The 23,916-nt window shown below is 34.3% G+C and overlaps 1 protein-coding gene and 1 long non-coding RNA gene across 2 annotated transcripts in view; one reads left to right on the top strand and one right to left on the bottom strand.

Moving 5' to 3' along the window:
- Positions 1 to 23,916, top strand: part of LOC142234237 (fatty acyl-CoA reductase wat) — a 44,046-nt gene that overhangs the window by 7,753 nt on the left and 12,377 nt on the right. The window contains exons 4-8 of the mRNA XM_075305327.1: positions 3,676 to 3,795; positions 3,863 to 3,961; positions 4,061 to 4,217; positions 18,356 to 18,545; positions 18,611 to 18,754. Coding sequence (XP_075161442.1) covers positions 3,676 to 3,795; positions 3,863 to 3,961; positions 4,061 to 4,217; positions 18,356 to 18,545; positions 18,611 to 18,754 — 710 coding nt within the window. The remainder of the gene's footprint in view (positions 1 to 3,675; positions 3,796 to 3,862; positions 3,962 to 4,060; positions 4,218 to 18,355; positions 18,546 to 18,610; positions 18,755 to 23,916) is intronic.
- On the bottom strand, positions 435 to 731 carry LOC142234238 (uncharacterized). Its single transcript, XR_012721594.1, has 2 exons — positions 682 to 731; positions 435 to 619 (listed from the first exon to the last, which is right to left on the bottom strand). It is a non-coding gene; the product is annotated as an uncharacterized LOC142234238 (long non-coding RNA).

Raw genomic sequence — 23,916 nt, 5'->3', positions numbered from 1 at the left:
TTCTACGTTGTATTAACGAAATTCTTCATTAAAAGTCAGCCAACGTAGCATTTCGTTATAACAACGTAATTTTACGTTATATTTACGAAACCCTTTATGGAGTACATTTCGTAGTATTAACGAATAATTACGTTGCTGTTACGTAGCCTTTTCGTTGTATTAACGAATATTATTCGTTGTATGAATGAAATTTATTCATTGTATGGATGCAGCTTATACGTTATATGAACGAAAATCATTCATTGTATGAACCCAGTTTTTTCATTGTATGAACGAAAGGCGAACGTTGTATAAATGAACACAAACGTTATATTAATGAAACCCAACCAATTATTGTATTTGAATGTAGTCATTGGTAGTGTATTATTTTTTGTTAAGATCTTTGAAATAGGATTTATATACTCGTACAGTAGGAAATAATATTAATTTATAAATTAAGTAATTTAATAATCATATAGTGTGACTTTCACTTAAGAAAACAAGCCTCTAATTTCTAAGACCAAAAAATGATAATCGTATCGCCGTGTCCATTTATCCAATTTATTTTTGCAACCAAGGTTCATTACGGTAATTGTTCCGCCTTCTTCATCTGAAAGTTCACTTCCCCGTGGCATTTTCGCTAAAGATTAAAAATTTACACTAAATTTCTTGCGAATATACAAAAAACACCAACTCACCCACCATCTATGTTTATTATACACAACGAAACTGTAATGAGCCTGTGCACTCTTCAGCGAAAAGAACGTAAATGTTGTTAAGGTTTCCCATCAGACAAGTTTTCTGTTGAACTTTTTACCGTTTGTTTTTTCAAACATGTGCTTATTGCCATGCTTAGATGTGTATGTACAAATTACATAGACGCTACAGACGTATTAGAGAGAGTATGGAGAGACGTTTTAGAGAGAGAGAGTACGGAGAGGCAGAAATACTCAAACTCCCATTCGTATTATTAATGAACATATTTCATTAATATGACGAAATATAACAATTTAAAATTTATTTTTTAACGATCCATATCATTATATTAACGATCGCTTTCGTTTTATAAATGAAATTTCCAATTCCAGTTTCGAAGTATATAAAACGACTGTTTTAAGGGCTAAAAGTTTCCACAAGTTACTCTCTATGTGCAAATGATTGTAATAATTTCATCTTGGAAATTTTTTTTTATTCTAATACTTGAAAAAATTACAAAGTCAATATTCGTAATATTAACGAAACGTGTTTCATTAATATAACGAAAAACCAAAACACAAAATTGTCTTTTAACGATTGATTTCGTTGTATTAACGATGACTTTCGTTCTTATAACGAAAAATTTCGTAATATTAACGAAAAGTAATCAACGAAGCCCGTTCGTTAATAGTACGAACCATTTTTCTACCAGTGTATAATGCTCAATGAGCACGTTCTCCTTCTCAATCCAAGTGTTATCGAGCGGACGCCTGAAAATATGCAATGAAAAAAGTTCTTTTGTAGGTAAACCGGATTCTTCCATAAATATTCAATTTCAAAGATTGCTGTTCGATGAAATGGAGATAAAATGATGGTTGGAACAGGGTATTATAAGTAAGTGCATATGTTTGCAACACCCAGAAGGAGACGAGATAGACACATGGTGTCTTTGGCAAAAATGCTCAGGGTGGGCTCTTGAGTCGATATAGCGATGTCCGTCTGTCCGTCTGTCCGTGAACACATTTTTGTAATCAAAGTCTAGGTCGCAGTTTTAGTCCAATCGACTTCAAATTTGGCACAAGTATGTGTTTTGGCTCAGAATAGATACCTATTGATTTTGGAAGAAATCGGTTCAGATTTAGATATAGCTCCCATATATATATATATATTTCGCCCGATATGGACTTATATGGCCCCAGAAGCCAGAGTTTTACCCTAATTTGCTTAAAATTTTGCACAAGAAGAACAATTAGTACTATAGTCAAGTGTGCCAAATTTTATTGAAATCGGTTCAGATTTAGATATAGCTCCCATATATATCTTTCGCCCGATATGGACTAATACGGTCCCAGAAGCCAGAGTTTTACTACAATTTGGTTGAAATTTTGCACCGGGAGTAGAATTAGCATTGTAGCTATGCGCGCCAAATTTGGTTGAAATCGGTTTAGATTTAGATATAGCTCCCATATATAGCTTTCGCCCGATTTACACTCATATGACCACAGAGGCCAATTTTTTGCTCCGATTTAGTTGAAATTTTGCACAGGGAGTAGAATTAACATTATAGCTATGCGTGCCAAATTTAGTTGAAATCGGTTCAGATTTAGGTATAGCTCCCATATATAGCTTTCGCCCGATTTACACTCATATGACCACAGAGGCCAATTTTTTGCTCCGATTTAGTTGAAATTTTTCACAGGGAGTAGAATAAGCATTGTAGTTATGCGTGCCAAATTTGGTTGAAATCGGTTCAGATTTAGATATAGCTCCCATATATATCGTTCGCCCGATTTACACTCATATGACCACAGAGGCCAATTTTTTGCTCCGATTTAGTTGAAATTTTGCACAGGGAGTAGAATTAACATTATAGCTATGCGTGCCAAATTTAGTTGAAATCGGTTCAGATTTAGGTATAGCTCCCATATATAGCTTTCGCCCGATTTACACTCATATGACCACAGAGGCCAATTTTTTGCTCCGATTTAGTTGAAATTTTTCACAGGGAGTAGAATAAGCATTGTAGCTATGCGTGCCAAATTTGGTTGAAATCGGTTCAGATTTAGACATAGCTCCCATATATATCGTTCGCCCGATTTACACTCATATGACCACAGAGGCCAATTTTTAACTCCAATTTAGTTGAAATTTTGCACAGGGAGTATAATTAGCATTGTGGCTATGCGTGCCAAATTTGGTTGAAATCGGTTCATATAGCTCCCATATATATGTTTTTCTGATTTCGACAAAAATGGTCAAAATACCAACGTTTTCCTTGTAAAATCGCCACTGCTTAGTCGAAAAGTTTTAAAAATGACTCTAATTTTCCTAAACTTCTAATACATATATATCGAGCGATAAATCATAAAAAAACTTTTTCGAAGTTTCCTTAAAATTGCTTCAGATTTAAACGTTTCCCATATTTTTTACTAACATTGTGTCCCACCCTAGTGCATTAGCCGACTTAAATTTTTAGTCTATAGATTTTGTAGAAGTCTGTTAAATTCTGTCCAGATCGAGTGATAGTTAAATGTATGTATTTGGGACAAACATTTATATATAGCACCCAACACATTTGACGGATGTGATATGGTATCGAAAATTTAGATCTACAAAGTGGTGCAGGGTATAATATAGTCGGCCCCGCCCGACTTTAGACTTTCCTTACTTGTTCTTCATAGAAAACTGTGTCACTTTCTGTTTAATTTAGTGTGCCGCCTTTTATTGCAAGTGATAATTTTTTGTACCACTTTTGCGAAATTCTTAACGGTTACGCTGCTGAGAAAAATAAACCACCACTGGAAAAACTTTTCCGTGTTCGGTCCATACGTGTACCACAGAATGGTGCAGAGTATAACAATACCAAAGAAGAATGACAATCTTACTGTACCATCTCTACTATGGTGAATGGAATCTATAAATGAATCTAAACGAAATCTGTGTAAAATTGGATTGAATTGATTGTAATTTGATTCTTCTGGTTTGATTTTCTTATTTCAGATTGTTTTCAATGTTGTTGCATCGGTGAAGTTCAATGAAAAGCTAAGTGATGCCATTGACATCAATGTTTTGGGAACTAAAAAAATATTGGATCTGGCCATGGAAATGAAAAATCTAAAGGTAAATGGGATGTTGCAAACAAACATTTAAATATCTTAGTAATGATCTCTCTCACTCTGCTTGATAGTCCTTTGTTCACATATCCACACTTTATTGCAACTGCAACAGGAAGTATATCAAAGAGAAGGTCTATGAGACAGAGATTGGCTATGAAAAAATTATGCAGGTAAAGTATCCCACACCCATACTATCCCAGTCTTGGCCATATATGGACTCCACCAGCAACCACTTGTGAAAGTGACGAAATGCAATTCTTTCGTTTCAGATCTTTCGCATATTTGATGATGAGACTTTGGAAAAGTTTCGCCCTTGTCTAATTGGAGAAATGCCAAATACCTATACCATGACCAAAAAATGTGCAGAGAATCTGGTAAACCACAAAGCGTTTTATCTGCCAGCCGGAATATTTCGGCCACCAATAGGTAAGTGGGGCAAAAAACGCCATCTACCACAACCTCCAAGGATACACTTCAAGTCAAGCTCTCTCTCACACACACATATGCACTATACATTTTAATGCTCTTAGGAGTCATCCACGTCCATATTGTTGTCCTTGTTCTCAATGATGTCGTTGTCGTGGTGTTTTCCATAGTCCTCTTCCTTCTTTCAGCTGGTAGCAGTCATTTCATGTGAACAAGAAAAAAGTTTCGTTAGAAATTCCCAAGGGCATACAACCGAGTGGAAGTTACAATTCATTTCGAATAGTCAGTTAATGGGTTTAGTTGAGATAAAAAAAAATTGTAAAAATGCAAAAAAAAAACACAAGAACTGAAACAACACTTTTTTTAAAGCATCTACAAATGATAAAAAATTACCATTTTGCACATTTTCCAAAGCAGTTGTCGTTGGTAGTTCTCTTGTAGTCGTCGTTGTTGTTGTTTGTCAAATGCGAGAATTTACAGGGGCAGCATCTAACAAGTACATTAGTGAGTAAACTAGTGTCCCAGTGGTTGATAGCAACATTCGGCCAAACTTTGAATTGTCATGCACAGAGAGAAAAACACACAAGACATAAAATTGATGTCTCACAATGTTGAGTTTCAAGTTGATTTGTAAGTAACTGCAAGATAGAATGAAAAACAATCTAAAAACATATTATTACCATTTTAATACGAGCTATTGGGCATGACGATTAAGAAATTAAGCCAATGAAAAGAAGATGCTAAATGAATAAGTAATTTGGATGAAACCCCTGTCTGCATTGATATCAGGCTAACATAAAAATAATATTTTCCATTGTAGGGGTTTCAATCGTATATTTGATAATGTATACAATTTTTGTGGATTTGATTAAATATACTTACTTTCTAGTCTCAAACAATTTGAATGATATGTGTGCCTTCTATCCCCTCAAACACTTACCTATATAAATCAAATTTGAGATACTTTTTGATATAAATGGAGCGTGAACACAACATACAGACAGATATAGTTGAATCATTTTAGTATATTTCAAGAGAAATATTATGCTCTTGAAACAAGTTTGGAGTTCTTTCTCTGCGCGTATAATTTTACAATCGACCAGAGTTGCAATAGTTTGCATGCCTGACCTGTATACAAGGGCTCGTGGTTTCAATCCCAAATTCGATCCAGCTCAAAAAAGAATTATCGTCTTAGAAATGCCGATGACTTTTCTGAGTGTGACAAGCTGTTCGGATACGACTATAAAAAGGAGGGATCTGTTTATTGAGTCACCGGGGAGCAATGGTTATCATGCATGTCTTGTATACAAAAGGCTCCAGCGTTCAATCAAAGAAGGTGGATTACTTTTAAGGGGACAAAATATATTTGAATAAAGTTAAAAAGTTTTAAAATTTTGAGCAAAATCCTAGTATTAAGAAACCAATATTGAGAAACATCATTCTGTGGTGTAGTGTATAACACGGTATTAACCTTTTTTTTTGACAGTGTACTGTGATATATGCATTTGTTGGAAATGTCTTTATACTTAAAATGCAAACAATAGTAGCAATATCTGGTAAAAATGTGAACTTTGTCGGTTAGAGACATTCGCATACACACACCCACATCCACAAACACAGAGAGAATCAAAGTAAAAGATGTAAGCAGATAAACCAAGCAAAAGTTTGTTGTGTCATTTCGATGCAACAGTAGCGAAAGCATCATGAGTAACAACAATAGCAACAAAGCAATCTTATGTCGAAGCCAAAGCTTCTGGAATAGATACGGAAGTAAAGAACAACAAACACGACTCTAATATCATTTTGGCACAGTCATCGTTGAAAGTCTTTATCCATTTATGAGTAAACTATGTAATTTTACGATAATTACCCAATTAGTTTGATGGCTTGTCAACAGAATAGAATTTTGTCATTGCTGTTAGCTGTTTTGAAGAACTATGTGTGATTATTAATAAACAAGTATATACAGCAGTAAGTTCGGCCGGGCCGAATCTTAAATACCCACCACCATGAACCAAATATTAGGGTTTCCTTTGAAATTTCAGGAGGGCTTGAGGACTTGAGGACACAACCCGAAGATAAATTTAAAGATTTCACCTATGAGGACTATATCAGATTCTGGATTTATAAGAACCATTTTTGTTTGAGGTTTAGAGGAATCATTAACATCTCTTGTAAGTGTGCAAGAAAATTATAAAATAACGTCTTGATTTGAAATCTTAAATCTGTAGAAGTAAAATCTGGAAATTTTACATTGAGTTTCAAGCAATTTTCATGACCAGTGCGCCTTCTACACCCTCAAGAAGTGAAGTCGGTCTATATGGAGGCATTACCAAGTGGACCGATAAAAACTTAATCCGATACACGTTTTTGTGAGCCTAAAATACCAGAATATTTACAATTTCAGGCATATCAGATAAAAACTACGGTTTCTAGAAACCCAAGGAGTTAAATCGGGAGATCGTTCTTATGGGGGCTATACTAAAATATGGACCGATACTCACCATTTTCGGCACACCTCTTTGTGACCCGAAAATACCTCTAGATTTCCAATTTCAGGCAAATAGGATAAAAACTTCGGATTCTAGAAGCCCAAGAAGTAAAATTGGGGAATCGGTCTATATGGGGGCTATACCAAAATATGGATCGATACTCACAATTTTCGGCACACCTCTTTATAGTCCTAAAATACCTCTAGATTTCCAATTTCAGACAAATTGGATAAAAACTACGGTTTCTATAAGCCCAAGACCCCAAATCGGGAGAACGGTCTATATGGGGGCTATACCATAATATGGACCGATACTCACAATTTTTGGCACACGTATTTGTGGTCCTACAATACCTCTAGATTTCCAATTTCAGGTAAATTGAATAAAAACTGCGGTTCTATAAGCCCAAGAAGTAAAATCGGGAGATCGGTCTATATGGGGGCTATACCAAAATATGGACCGATACTCACAATTTTTGGCACACATATTTATGGTCCTACAATACCTCTAGATTTCCAATTTCGGATAAATTGAACAAAAACTGCGGTTTCTATAAGCCCAAGAAGTAAAATCGGGAGATCGGTCTATATGGGGGCTATACCAAAATATGGACCGATACTCACAATTTTTGGCACACGTATTTGTGGTCCTACAATACCTCTAGATTTCCAATTTCAGGTAAATTGAATAAAAACTGCGTTTTCTATAAGCCCAAGAAGTAAAATCGGAAGATCGGTCTATATGGGGGCTATACCAAAATATGGACCGATACTCACAATTTTTGGCACACGTATTTGTGGTCCTACAATACCTCTAGATTTCAAATTTCAGGTAAATTGAATAAAAACTGCGGTTTCTATAAGCCCAAGAAGTAAAATCGGGAGATCGGTCTATATGGGGGCTATACTAAAACGTGGACCGATACTCACCATTTTTGGCACATCTCTTTATGGTCATAAAATACCTCCAGATTTCAAATTTCAGGCAAATTGGATAAAAACTACGATTTCTATAAGCCCAAGACCCCAAATCGGGAGGTCGGTTTATATGGGGACTATATCAAAACCTGGACCGATATAGCCCATCTTCGAACTTGACCTGCCTGCAGACAAAAGACGAGCTTGTGCAAAATTTCAGCACGATTGCTTCATTATTGAAGTCTGTAGCGTGATTACAACAGACAGACAGACAGACAGACAGACAGACAGACGGACAGACGGACATCGTTATATCGTCTTAGAATTTCTCCCTGATCAAGAATATATATACTTTATATAGTCGGAAATCGATATTTCGATGCGTTACAAACGGAATGACAAACTTATTATACCCCCATCACCATTTTATGGTGGTGGGTATAAAAATGGACCTACTAAAGGTGTTCATAAATGGCAGCTACACTCAAAGAAAAGTGAACTCTCTATTTCACTAAAGCCAATTTAACTTTGGTTTAGTTCATGAAATTATTATATATGGAGAAAGTTTCGTTTACTCTAATAATTTTTTGCGTACGTTAGTTAAATGAACTAAAAAACGGGAAAAAATTATACACAAATGAAGTAAAAAGTTTTACTAAATTCGTACTTCTTTCCACATAGTTCATTATTTCTTTAAATTTGTAAATTTTACTACAAATTCGTCCATCATGAACTTCGTATGTCACTATTTGAACTCCAATTTTTTTTTTGAAACTAAAAAATTTTCTTTAACAAGTGGAAAAAAATAATTATGTCTAATAAATTTTCTTGAATTTGTCGAAAAATATTTACTTATGTTTGTGATATCGGCATGATGTCAGCGTTTGTAATACTGTTTAGTTAAAATTTTCTAAAAATATTAAAAAAATTCTAAAATTAACTAAATGTTTTCTTCCTGGTGGGTTCACTGTTTTTTCAGTGTATTTACCATTTTTTGCGATGACTATCTATCCCACTATAATGGGGCTAAATAAACTAGCATTCCACACAGAAAAAAAGTCTGATGCTAAAATGGACTAATATTTATTGCAACAAATTTATTTTGTTTTAGTTTATTTTTAAAATTTTGTAAGAAATTTTCTCCAGCCAAACGATTTTTTCTTTATTCCAAGTATGTCTCAAAAATTGTATGAAGTAAATGGCAGTAAAATTTCAATGACATACAAATTAGTTCAATTCTAACTAAAACAGAAGAAGTTTTTCGTACACTTCTCTAAAATAGTAAGAATGAACTACAGCGTGGTTAAAATGGGAATGATCTGGCGCCTAAGATTTTTTCTTTATTTTTAGTTCATTTTTCTTTTCGAGAAAGATGTATTTTGTAAATGGTTAGGTTAGATTAGGTGGCAGCCCGATATATCAGGCTCACTTACACTATTCAGTCCATTGTGATACCACATTGGTGAACTTCTTTCTTATCACTGAGTGATACCACATTGGTGAACCAATGTGATACCACATTGGTGAACTTCTCTCTTATCACTGAGTGCCATCCCAGCAAAAAAATTTGGAAGTTCTTCCAAAGGCACAACTGTAAAAGCAATTCCAGAAGATGCACTCCCAATGATGTTCTTTATTTTAACTACTCAAGAAGTTCTTTTAAGTCAATTTTTTATAACATGGATTTTTCATAATTTTAATGGATATTTTTAACTTTTTATACCCACCACCATAGCATGGGGGGTATATTAACTTTGTCATTCCGTTTGTAACACATCGAAATATTGCTCTAAGACCCCATAAAGTATATATATTGTGGGTCGTGGTGAAATTCTGAGTCGATCTGAGCATGTCCGTCCGTCTGTTGAAATCACGCTAACTTCCGAACGAAACAAGCTATCGACTTGAAACTTGGCACAAGTAGTTATTATTGATGTAGGTCGGATGGTATTGCAAATGGGCCATATCGGTCCACTTTTACGTATAGCCCCCATATAAACGGACCCCAAAATTTGGCTTGCGAGGCCTCTAAGAGAAGCAAATTTCATCCGATCCGGCTGAAATTTGGTACATGGTGTTAGTATATGGTCTCTAACAACCATGCAAAAATTGGTCCACATCGGTCCATAATTATATATAGCCCCCATATAAACCGATCCCCCGATTTGGCTTGCGAGGCCCCTAAGAGAAGCAAATTTCATCCGATCCGGCTAAAATTTGGTACATGGTATCAGTATATGGTCTCTAACAACCATGCAAAAATTGGTCCACATCGGTCCATAATTATATATAGTCCCCATATAAACCGATCCCCCGATTTGGCTTGCGAGGCCTCTAAGTGAAGCAAATTTCATCCGATCCGGCTGAAATTTGGTACATGGTGTAAGTATATGGTCTCTAACAACCATGCAAAAATTGGTCCACATCGGTCCATAATTATATATAGCCCCCATATAAACCGATCCCCCGATTTGGCTTGCGAGGCCTCTAAGAGAAGCAAATTTCATCCGATCCGGCTGAAATTTGGTACGTGATGTTAGTATATGGTCTCTAGGTTAGGTTAGGTTAGGTTATGTGGCAGCCCGATGTATCAGGCTCACTTAGACTATTCAGTCCATTGTGATACCACAGTGGTGAACTTCTCTCTTATCACTGAGTGCTGCCCGATTCCATGTTAAGCTCAATGACAAGGGACCTCCTTTTTATAGCCGAGTCCGAACGGCGTTCCACATTCCAGTGAAACCACTTAGAGAAGCTTTGAAACCCTCAGAAATGTCACCAGCATTACTGAGGTGGGATAATCCACCGCTGAAAAACTTTTTGGTGTTCGGTCGTAGCAGGAATCGAACCCACGACCTTGTGTATGCAAGGCGGGCATGCTAACCATTGCACCACGGTGGCTCCCTATGGTCTCTAACAACCATGCAAAAATTGGTCCACATCGGTTCATAATTATATAGCCCCCATATTAACCGATCACCAGATTTGACCTCCGGAACCTCTTGGAAGACCAAAATTCATCTGATTCAGTTGAAATTTGGTACGTGGTGTTTATATATGGCCTCAAACTCCCATGCAAAAATTGGTCGATATCGGTCCATAATTATATATAGGCCCCATATAAACCGATCCCCAGATTTGACCTCCAGAGCCGCTTGGAAGAGCAAAATTCTTCCCATTCGGTTGGAATTTGGTACGTGATGTTAGTACATGGTATCCAACAACCATGCAGGAATTGGTTCCTATCAGTCCATAATTATATATAGCTCCCATATAAACCGATCCCCAGATTTGACCTCCGGTGCCTTTTGGAGAAGCAAAATTCATTCGATCTGCTTGAAATTTGGTACGTGGTGGTAGTATATGATATTTAACAACCATGCCAAAAGTGGTCCATATTAGTCCATAATCGTACATAGCCCCATATAAACCGATCCCGAGATTTGGTTTTGGAACCTCTTGGAGGAGCAAATCTCATCCGAGTGAGTTGAAATTTGGTACATTGTGCAAGTATATGGTCGTTAACAACCATGCTTAACTAGGTCCATATCGGTCTATAGTTATATATGGCCCTCAGATAAATCGATCCCCAATCACACAAAAATTGGTCCATATCAAGTTCATAATTGTATATAGCCCCCATATAAGCGACCCCCATATTTCAATTCTGGCTCTCTACGTACAAAAAGTCCATATCGATTCGTAATTACTTAACTATACATAACTTTTTTGTCTAATATATACCATGTATGGACTAACTCACAATTTAGAAAACGATGTTAAGAAGTTTTAAGATACCACAACCCAAGTAATTCGATTGTGGATGATAGTCTTTCGTAGAAGTTTCTACGCAATCCATGGTGGTGGGTACATAAGATTCCGCCTGGCCGAACTTGCGGCCGTATATACTTGTTTTGTTTCAAATAGGTTAAAAACAGAGTAAGAATTCGTAAAAAGGTACAAATCATTTAAACGGCGTTCAAAATTACAGTGAAACCACTTAGAGAAGCTTTGTAACCCTCAGAAATATCACCAGCATTACTGAGGTGGGATAATCCACCGCTGAAAAACTTTTTGGTGTTCGGTCGAAGCAGGAATCGAACCCACGACCTTTTGTATGCAAGGCGGGCATGCTAACCATTGCACCACGGTGGCTTCCTACATTTTGTAAATGGTAATTAAAAATTCAAAAATGTCGGAAAATTTTCGTTAATTTACTGAATCTCAAAATTTTGCTTACAGTTTATTTCAATTTTCGCACGAGATACTTCATTTTTGCCATAATGTAGTTTTCTTTTCTGTGCATTTGCAATAAAACGAAATATAGATTTCAAACTACATTCAAAAAAATTTACTAAATTTAACTTCCGAGCCAAAATACAAGCCAACAAAATTAAAATTAGGATACAGATCTAATTTATCAAATTCCAAAAAAAACGTTAAACCAGCATTTTTATCTTAAATTTAAACATTCAATATTTAGCAAATTTAAAGATAATTTCTTTAAATCAAAAATGTTTTATTTTATTTTAAGGAACAATTTCCTTTTCCAAATTGAAAAACACACGACCTTAATGTAGGGAAGAACATTTGCAAGATTCGTGTCCTAAATTGAATGAAAAAAATTGAGGAAAATTATAAACTTTCTTTTAATTAAAATTTCATTATTTTAAAGAAATTTGTCCTTGCGTAAAGAAAGCAATTGCTCCGAAATTTGGTGCAGATATATTTATTGGTAAGTAAGTAATGGGCCATATCAGTTCATGTTTGTATATAGCCCCCATATAAATGAAATTGGAAATCTAGAAGTATTCTAGGTTCTAAAATAGGTATGTCGAATATGCTATATGTCAGTTCATGTTAGACACCATATAGCTCAATTTACGGATCTAACTACACGCAAAGAAAAAAAAAAACGTTTGGAAAACGTGTACCGAAAAATTTTTTCTTTTGTTAGAGTTTTTTGAATTGCTTCGAAAATTTTAAACTTTTATCACCAAAAAAATTCCTTTGTTACAAAATTTTTATTTTTCCAATAAAAAAAGCTATTTTTGAAACAACAACACAGTCCATTTCGCTTATATCAAACATTGTTCTTTTCTGACTTTAGGTCTTTAATAAGACACATTTTACAGTTCAAAATTTAATATACTACAATGTAATGTTGAACATTTTTTTCGGAATCTTCCGAACATATCTGGAATATATGTAAAAAAAAAACCAAAAAAAACTTTGGTCGAAGCAGGGATCGAACCCACGACCCTTGGCATGCAAGTCGGACGTAGCAACCACTGCTCCACGGTGCCAAACTAAATGTTGGTTTCTGTTAAATAAACTTTGTTTATTCGGTTCGTGTGCGCCGCAAGCTATGCTATATAAATATAACTTATATGGATAATTATCTATTGACGACCACAACAGATACATAGCTCAGTGGTTAGTGTGTTGGCTTACAAAGTGCATGGTCCGCGGTTCGATTCTCCGTCCAGGCGAAAGTTAAAAAAAAAATTTTAAATTTATAAAATCGTATAATTTCTTCTACTTGTTGGTATTACAGGAAAAGGTGTTAAGAACTAAAAAACCTCGTGGATGTAAGGGAAAATGCAATTAGCAAGATAACAATTTTTTTTTTCTGAGTTAGTCTTTATGAAATTGTTTTTACATCCTGGAAAAGAATAAACGTTTATCACAAAAAGTATATACTTTTCTTCCAAATACACTTCCTTACAGCGAAAAGAAAATTAGAAACGAACTTTGTTTATCTAAAATTTCGTTTGGGAGGAAAGAATTATTTTTTGCGTGTAGAGGGTTTTTGATCCATTTAAATATATTCACATTTAGTTTATTGGAAAGCTAGGAGTATTTCAGGTCGAATATCGAATACCGGTCCATATTCTGGTACAACCCAAAGAAAATTGTTATATCAGATCCATGGTAGTGGGTACTTAAGATTCCACCGGCATGATAGAAATCACCTTTCACCACTAATGTACGATTACATATGTCGATCGTTGTCAGTGGCTGCTACTTGAATAGTTCCAAGGTATAAAGTTTAAAAATTGTTGTTGTATTTGTTTTTTTTTCTCGGTTTCATGGCAACAGACCAATGTTCATTTATGTTCGTTAAAAAAATCTCAAATGAGCTCTTAATATTTCAGTTTTGTTTCATTTGAGTCCTTGCTACTCAATGGCTGTTTCATACAACAGAAAGTGCAAAAGTTCTAAAGATACGATATGAGAGGAAGTCAAAAAAAAGTATGGAGAATGAATATCATCGCCTATGGGATTATATTGTGAGGGTGGAAATTTTTCTCGAAAATGCTTGAATGGCATACAGAAACGGACTTGGAAGTACATTTTGCAGTTTTTTTTTTATATTTAATCCCTAATATGGGAGATGGAAAATAGAGCTCCTTAATTTCAAATTCGTTACGAAATTTCTATAGAAGCTGAACCATTATGGATATGTAGCGAAACCTCTTAAACTTGAACACTCTGAAAACCGAACACTCTTCAAAAATGGACAATTGCTATAAGAAGTTTGTTATTAACACAATAAAATAAATCTCCCATAACTGGACACCTCCCAAATGTGGACAAAATTTTGACTACCATGGGTATCTAAGAGGTTTCACTGTATATGATAGATGGTAATGTTTTCAAAGGACTGGTCATATGAAATGACGAACATTCTTCTGGTATACACATCGACAAGGGTGCAATGAGAATGGTCGTCTTGGAACATGGAATATCTTCGGATTCCTGTTAAGGAGGTTGGTAGTACTTAGCCTCATTGCCTGGTGTAGGAGTAACTCTCTATAGTATAGTACATTCTTGTAAACATTTATGGCGATAGTCTCCATGGAACTCCATGGTTCCCTTCAACAATTAGTCTAAAGGCTTTTAATGTAATCTACATCCAGTTTTTGATAAGCCACGTCCGTGAGTCATGAATTTATGTTTTGACTCACTTAGGCTATTTAGTGCATTTTGATACCACAGTGGTGGACTTTTCTGTTGTCACTGAGTGCTGCCCGATTCCATGTTTAGCTCAGTGACAAGAGATCTCCTTTACACCCAGAAAAAAGTGCCTTCGAAACTAAAGGAAAAAAATTTCATCAATATAGTTTATCCATTTTATTTCCATTAAGGTAAATTTTTGTGTAAAATAATAAAATTTACTCGTTTCAGTAAAAAAATCTTAGGATTAGTTCATTAACTAGAATAAGGCATGGAATTTTACTCATACTATTTTCTTCGCTGGGTATAAGAATTTACTACTGAAAAAGAAAATTTTACTCACCGATAACAAAGCATTCGTAAAAATAAACAAAAACCGAACTAAAACCAAGTTTCCTCAAAATTAGTAAAATTTCTTATAAAATGATAATTGCGATTTCCTTTATAATAGAAAGTTTTTCATACATACGAACAACACTTGGCATAGAAAAATATTTTAGTTCATTCGTACTAAGAAGTATGCAATCGTTTCAAAACTTAAGGAAACACACTTGTTAGAATATAGGAAATTTTCCTAAATTTCTATTGTCTACCTGTAATCGATACCTGTCATCGTAATCGATGTGTTTGCGCGTGGGTGTAATCGATATAATTGCGCGTCGGTTGTTTTTTTAGTTGGAATCGCGTTGTTTTGGTATACGGAGAGATTGTTAAAAAATAATATGGTAAAATAATATAATAAATAACAAATAAAATATATAAAATATTTGTTATTTTAAATAAGTGAGAAAAATTTTCGTTTTTTAAATAAATCTATCAATGTTCGTGATAGTGTATACACGCAGAAAAAAGTAACCCCTTCTTTAAGTTAAAATGAACTCATTGTGAAGAAAGTTGAACTTCGTATAGCGCCAAAGACATTTTTATTTGTTTGAACGATGTGATTTTCGTAGAAATTAGGAATAATGCATTCCATATATTAGTTAACATTTTCCTATATTTATATACCACTATACTACAGAATGAAAAAAATTTAACTAATTTGAATTCATATATGGAATGATTTTATTGAAATTTTTTCATTCATTTCGACAAATCTTACACATTTGTGGTAAAACTTTTACTTCATAATTAGAACTGCTTACCTTCGTTTTTAAATACAATTTTATTTATTTCTATAAGCAATTTTATCTTCAATAAAAGACATGTTTTATTAATATATTGAATATATTTATTAAGAATCAACAGCATCGAATCTCTTTGAAATATTAGTTTATTATTCCACTATTTCCAATTTCCGTGTGATATTATCAACTGTAAAACGCACTTTTTCTTCTTCTTGTACTTTTCACTTTTAATAAATTGCTGCCTAACGATTTTGTCCTCCTTTTACAATTTCAATACCTACAAATATAAAAAATCATAAAACATTTTTGTTGCAAAAGGTTAGCGTCACTGAATATTACCTGATAATTGAAGATTCCAAAATGAAGACAAATGAAAGGGTTTTTATTCTGCTGGTGTTTTCTTTCTTTATACACTATCACGAACATTGATAGATTTATTTAAAAAAACGAAAATTTTTCTCACTAATTTAAAATAACAAATATTTTATATATTTTATTAGTTATTTATTATATTATTTTACCATATTATTTTTTAACAATCTCTCCGTATACCAAAACAACGCGATTCCAACTAAAAAAACAACCGAAGCGCAAATATATCGATTACACCCACGCGCAAACACATCGATTACGATGAAAGGTATCGATTACAGGTAGACAATAGAAATTTAGGAAAATTTCCTATATTCTAACAAGTATGTTTCCTTAAGTTTTGAAAGGATTGCATACTTCTTAGTACGAATGAACTAAAATATTTTTCTATGCCAAGTGTTGTTCGTATGTATGAAAAACTTTCTATTATAAAGGAAGTCGCAATTATCATTTTATAAGAAATTTTACTAATTTTGAGGAAACTTGGTTTTAGTTCGGTTTTTGTTTATTTTTACGAATGCTTTGTTATCGGTGAATAAAATTTTCTTTTTCAGTAGTAAATTCTTATACCCAGCGAAGAAAATAGTATGAGTAAAATTCCATGCCTTATTCTAGTTAATGAACTATTCCTAACTGCTTACAGTTTAGGATTTTTTTACTGAAACGAGTAAATTTTATTATTTTTCACAAAAATTTACCTTAATGGAAATAAAATGGATAAACTATATTGATGAAATTTTTTTCCTTTAGTTTCGAAGGCACTTTTTTCTGGGTGTAAAGAAAGAAAACACCAGCAGAATAACAACCCTTTCATTTGTCTTCATTTTGGAATCTTCAATTATCAGGTAATATTCAGTGACGCTAACCTTTTGCAACAAAAATGTTTTATGATTTTTTTATATTTGTAAGTATTGAAATTGTAAAAGGAGGACAAAATCGTTAGGCAGCAACTTATTAAAAGTGAAAAGTACAAGAAGAAGAAAAAGTGCGTTTTACAGTTGATAATATCACACGGAAATTGGAAATAGTGGAATAATAAACTAATATTTCAAAGAGATTCGATGCTGTTGATTCTTAATGAATATATTCAATATATTAATAAAACATGTCTTTTATTGAAGATAAAATTGCTTATAGAAATAAATAAAATTGTATTTAAAAACGAAGGTAAGCAGTTCTAATTATGAAGTAAAAGTTTTACCACAAATGTGTAAGATTTGTCGAAATGAATGAAAAAATTTCAATAAAATCATTCCATATATGAATTCAAATTAGTTAAATTTTTTCATTCTGTAGTCACTTTTTTCTGGGTGTATATAACCTAGTCCGAACGGCATTTAACATAAGGGTGAAACTACTTATAGAACCTTTGGAAACACTGAGAAAAAACACTAGCATTATTGAGAGGATATAATCCACCGCTGAAAAACTTTTTAGTGTTCGATAAAACTGGGATTGAATCCATGACCCTTTTGGGTCAAGGCATGCCCGCCTTGCAAACCCAGATTCGATCAAACACCAGAAAGCTTTTCAGCGGTGGATTACCCCACCTCAGTAATGCTGGTGACATTTCTGAGTGTTTCAAAGCTTCTCTAAGTGGTTTCACTTCAATGTGGAATGCCGTTCGGACTCGGCTATAGAGAAGTTCACCACTGTGGTATCTCAATAGACTGAATACTCCATGTGAGCCTGAAATATCGGGCTGCCACTATACCTAATCCAACCTAACCTAACCCATGACCCTTTGTATACAAGATGAGCATCTGGCCATTGCACCACAATGGCTCCTAATTTTGCCCTGAATTGGCCCTGAATTTGGTTCACTCCATTTGTTAAAGCCGTCCGTGATTTCATTTTGAGAGATCAATTGGATCCTGATCGAAATGAGAAAGCGGTAGTCCACTCCGACTATCTGAAAAAGGGTAATATGATCATCTTGTTTTACTAGGCCAAATTATCGGGTCAATTTAGAAATGAGAAATTCTCCTTTATAATGATAAAGGAGATCAAAGTTTCGAATTTGGATACGAACTAATGTTCTCTCTTAATGTGACTCTGTTCGATTGATATTTGTTTGGAATGTCAGAGCCGACTTTGAAGAGAAACCCACATTTTCAGACAAATGAAATGAGATGGGGAAAAACAAACTGTCACGTTTCCAAAATATTTGTCCTCCTTCTATAGTCCATTGCACCAACTTTGTATGATCTCTCACAGCTGTTGCTTAACAAATTTTCAATTCATTTACTTTTCATCTTTCTTTTTTTTAGTAATGTCCACCTATAAAGATCCTATTCCTGGATGGACGGACAATCTTTATGGTCCTTCCGGTTTATGCACTTGGTCAGCAAGAGGTCTGGTGCGATGCATCTATGGCAATGCAAAATACAAAGCAAATATGGTACCAGCAGATTATTGTGTCAATGCTATGATATCCAGTGCCTGGGATGTGGCCAGAAGGTATGTAGACGCAAAAAATCAATCAAACCTACTCCACAATAAAGTTTGTCATTTGAACTTAACAGATATGAAATAAGCAAAAATGATGGGGAGGGCAAACGTGAATTACCCGTATACAATTACATATTTGATCGCAATAATCTAACATGGGGCCAATATATGCATTTATCCCGCCAAGGTTTCCATGAGCCATTCGACAAAGCATTGTGGTAAGTGACATAGTTTCTAGCCATGACACGAATGCAGAATTCATGGTCTGCCAGTTCTGCTGCCCTGTAGCGCAGCTAAAATAGTTTGTTAAAAATGTATTTGTAAATGGATTAAATGTAAAATCCGAACTTTTTCCAGACTAACTTTCTACAAATGTTTCAGATCATCCATGATTGCCGTGATAGTAGTTTTACTGACTTATTTGGGAATACGATTGAAACATTTGATGACATAAGAGAGGGTCCATGAGCTGTCAATGAAAATTGAATTGTGATTTAAAAACAAGGGACATGCTTTTTCTAAAGCATTTAGTACACTGCAAAACAATTTACCTGGTTCCAAAGTCAATGAGATTTAAAATTAAAGCACATACAAATTCATAAATTTAGTAATTTGGAAACGCAAATTCATCCTGTCGAAATATTACGAAAACTTTTGAGATATATGTAAAATTATGTTAATTCCATTTGGGTTCAATCCAAAAGCTAGCATCAGACGTTTGTAAGTCAAGTTTTTTGTTCCCTTCGAACGAAGTTATATTAAATGCTCTTGAGTGTGCATTAAACACTACTCTGTAAATATACGTACTTGACTTTATGTTTAGCTTGGGCTTGATGGCTATAGGAATACTTGCTTACAAAACCGATGGTCCATGGTTCGATTCTCCATCTAAGTAAAATGTAATAAATTTTATTTAATGTTTATTTTGATCTTATAGTAAATACAAGATAAACAAATAAGGAAAGTCTAAAGTCGGGCGGGGCCGACTATATTATACCCTGCACCACTTTGTAAATCCACATTTTCGATACTATATCAAATCCGTCAAATGTGTTGGGTGCTATATGTAAAGGTTTTTGTCCCAAATACATACATTTAAATCTGACTCCATCTGAACAAAATTTACAATCTATAGAGTTAAAATTTAAGCCGGCTAATGCCCTGGGATGGTACACTATGTTACTAAAAATATATGGGAAACATTTTAATCTGCACCAATTTTGAGGCAACTTCGCAAAAGTGTATATATGATTTATCGGTCGATAGATATGTAATAGAAATAAAGGAACATTTGAGTAACTTGTACTAGTTTTCGACTTAGTAGTGGCGATTTTATATGGAAAATGTTGGTATTTTGGCCATTTATGCCCAAATCGGAAAATCATATATATATGGAAGCTATATAGGAATCTGAACCAATTTCAACCAAATTTGACATGAATACTGAGTATTTTAATTCTACTTCGTGCGCAAAATTTCACGTAAATCGGACTACAACTTTGAACCATTTGGTCATATGACGGAAAATCGGGCGAAAGATATATATGGGAGCTATATCTAAATGTAAACCGATTTCAATAAAATGTAGCACACTTGACTACACTACTAGGTTAGGTGGCAGCCCGATGTATCAAGCTCACTTAGACTATTCAGTCCATTGTGATACCACATTTGTGAACTACACTGCTAATTGTACTCCTAGTGCAAAATTTCAACCAAATTGGGCTAAAACTCTGGCCATGTAAATCAATATCGGGCGAAAGATGTATATGAGATCTATGTATCTCAATCTGAACCAATTTCAATCAAATTTTGCACCCCTGACTATAGTACTTATTGTTCTCCTGGTGCAAAATTTCAAGCAAATTAGAGCAAAACTCTGGCTTCTGGGGCCATATAAGTCCATATCAGGCGAAAGATATATATGGGAGCTATATCTAAATTTGAACCAGATAAAGATATATATGGAAGCTATATCTAAATCTAAACCGATTTCAATCAAATTTTGCACACCTGACTATACGACCAAGTGTTATGTTTGTGCAAATCAGGGTAAAACTCTGGCTTCTGGGTCCATATAAGTGCATATCAGGCGAAAGATATATATGGGAGCTATATCTAAATCTGAACCGATTTCTTCCAAAATCAATCGGGTTCTATTCTGACCCAAAACAGGAACTTGTGCCAAATTTCAAGGCGATTGGACTTAAACTGCGACCAGACTTTGATCACAAAAATGTGTTCACAGACAGACGGACGGACGGATAGACGGACATGGCTAGATCGACTCAGGGACCCACCCTGAGCATTATTGCCAAAGACACCATGTATCTATCCCGCCTCCTTCTGGGTGTTGCAAACATATGCACTAACTTATAATACCCTGTTCCACAGTGTGGCACAGGGTATAGAAAGAACTGACAAAGCATTAACTACTAAGGCCATCAGCTTAATAATCATTTTTATACCCTCCATCATAGGATAGGGGTATATTAACTTTGTCATTCCGTTTGTAATACATCGAAATATTGCTCTGAGACCCCATAAAGTATATATATTCTGGGTCGTGGTGAAATTCTGAGTCGATCTAAGCATGTCCGTCCGTCCGTCCGTCTGTTGAAATCACGCTAACTTCCGAACGAAACAAGCTATCGACTTGAAACTTGGCACTAGTAGTTGTTATCGATGTATGTCGGACGGTATTGAAAATGGGCCATATCGGTCCACTTTTACGTATAGCCCCCATATAAACGGACCCTCAGATTTGGCTTGTGGAGCTTCTAACAGGAGCATATTTCATCCGATCCGGCTGAAATTTGGTATATGGTCTCTAACAACCATGCAAAAATTGGTGCACATCGGTCCATAATTATATATAGCCCCCATATAAACTTCCAAAAATATCCACTCAAAGATGTTCTAAACTACATAGGAAGTTTTTTTAATTAAATTTTTTATAACTTGCTGTTTTCATATTTGTAATGAGTAAGTTTAACTTTCTTTGTTTCAAATATGATATTTTATTATATTATTTAAATTATGTCGAAGAAAATCCTAAATTCATTTTAGAAAAATTGAAATTTTTTTAAAATATTTTAGATGCGCGTTAGAATCCATTAGAAATTATAAAAGTTATTCATTTGGCAAAATATAATTTTTTTTAATTCGTATTCAAAACTCTGATTTCGGATCATACCTTAAGAAGTGATGCAAATTCAGTATGTTGAAATGATGGACATCCATCCTATGACAAGCCCATGTTAATTTGATAGCTTCTGCGCCAATTTTGCACCACTTACCAATCCAAAAAGAACATTATCAGTACTTTTTGGCGATGCTTTTTTGCTGGGATCCTGTAGTTTATCACAAAAAAAAAACTTTTCTTCGAAGAAGAACTTTTAACCTCGAAAATAGAATTTCGTTTGGGAGAAAAGAACAATTTTCTGCGTGTAACAACACAGTTATCCTCAACTAAATACAAACAGTTTCGGATCAACAACCATTTACTCTAGGGATGCCATACGTGCTCTTTTTTACAAAATGTGCTCTTAAAACAAGATAGACCAAAAGAGCACGCAAAAGTGCTCTCTTTTTAATTAAATACTCTTTTTGTGCTCTTTGTATGCATCACAACAAATATTACTCCAACGCGATTCAATAAATGGTAAAAGTAAACTAAACATACGTAAATGTCACACTACGAGATTTTCCTACGCCGTTATTTTCTAATTAAATAGTGTTTTACTTTATATATCAGTGTCGAAGAAGAGCATGCCGATGTTGCTTTTCCACTTTGTACTCTGTTCCAAATGTAAACAAACTTCTTTCAATAACATTTTTCACAAAAACACCAAACAAATGACTTACAAAGTATTGTAAGAAAATTAGCTTGAGTTGAAAGTGGTTTATTTCATGTATATGTTATGAACCTTTTTTTATGTTTAAATGAATTATTATGGAATTAACGGCCATTTTCATGTAGCTCCGTTAGGCTTTAACTGCCAGTTAACAGAAAGTAAATTGCAAATATCTTCTCTCCAGTTAACTTTAACTGAAAAATTTTCGTCAGTTAAGTTCCTAACTGGCATATGGAATATATATGCAAGATGACAGCTTCGTCCATAATACGATTTAAAAGTTGGTTAGTTAACGGAACACTAACGGAGCTTTATGAAAATGGGGGTAAATGTTTTTATTTTATTTGAAAAAATGTGCTCTTTTTTTTCGTATGTGCTCTTTTTATAAACTGAATGTGCTCTTTTTGCCCCTTCAAAATCTGGCATCCTTAATTTACTCTCATTTCATTCTCAACACTCTCAGTTTCAATCTATATTTCTTTCCCTATATTATCTCTATCTCTCTCTCTTTCTCTTTAAGATATCTCAACGTAGTTCTTTATGAAAAGAAGCATAATATATGTACATATGTGTACCAAACATTTTATGCCAATTTACAACCATTATATTTTTTAGTACTGAAAAATATTGTGTTGAGAAATCCGAATGCTTGAAACATATACTATTTACATCGGAACATATACTTTTTTAACCGTATAGTACTGTTTTCTATTTTTGTTTTACATTTCCTCAATGCAAACATTTTTTAATTACTGAAAAATTATATTCTCATCACTCAATCGTTTGGTAATTGTGCAAAATATCCCAAATACTGAATTGTATCGTTTGTAGGATTTATAAATTCCTGACCCACTTAAATACCTCTCCACTTTATGCAGATATCTAAATATTTGTACGGCATACCAAGTGAATCAGATAACGACTCTACGTTGAAACGCAACAATAGTCGTTATGTAAAATCAGCAGTAACGATGCCAAAAACAACAACAACACCACAGAAGTACGATATGAAAAAAGTTGAATATATCTATTACTAACTGAAAATATTTGGCAAACTATGCTGGCCAATAACTTTATCTGCAATGCCATATCTATCGAATCTAAAAGCGATACAACGTCACTTAGACAGAAGGACAGATGGAAAGATAAACACACACACACACACACATCCATATGTATATAGGCACACATGAGCAAAAACTGTACCGAAAACTAGTGGTAAAGGATAACGACCCACAAATAAACATAACAACGCACACACGGAAGGAAGGTTTTTTTGCTTAAAACTTTGTCATAAACAAACCACTGCCAATTTCCACAGTAAGCCCTTCATGTGAATGTCTTTCTTTACACGTATCGGCTAATCCATAGAAAAAAAAAATACATATTTTCATGACTGTGCATAAACAAAAGTTCACCAATGGATGTATTAGGGACTTACACTCACTGCTAACCCAATTTCGACCAAACCCCAGAGAGTTCTTTACCAGTATTTATCACCTCTCAGTAGAAGAGGAATTTCT

This window comes from Haematobia irritans, chromosome 4 (assembly GCF_050003625.1).
Source record: "Haematobia irritans isolate KBUSLIRL chromosome 4, ASM5000362v1, whole genome shotgun sequence".
Taxonomy (NCBI): domain Eukaryota; kingdom Metazoa; phylum Arthropoda; class Insecta; order Diptera; family Muscidae; genus Haematobia; species Haematobia irritans.
Note: the sequence above shows the minus strand (reverse complement) of the source record. Positions and strands in the feature narration are given on the sequence as shown.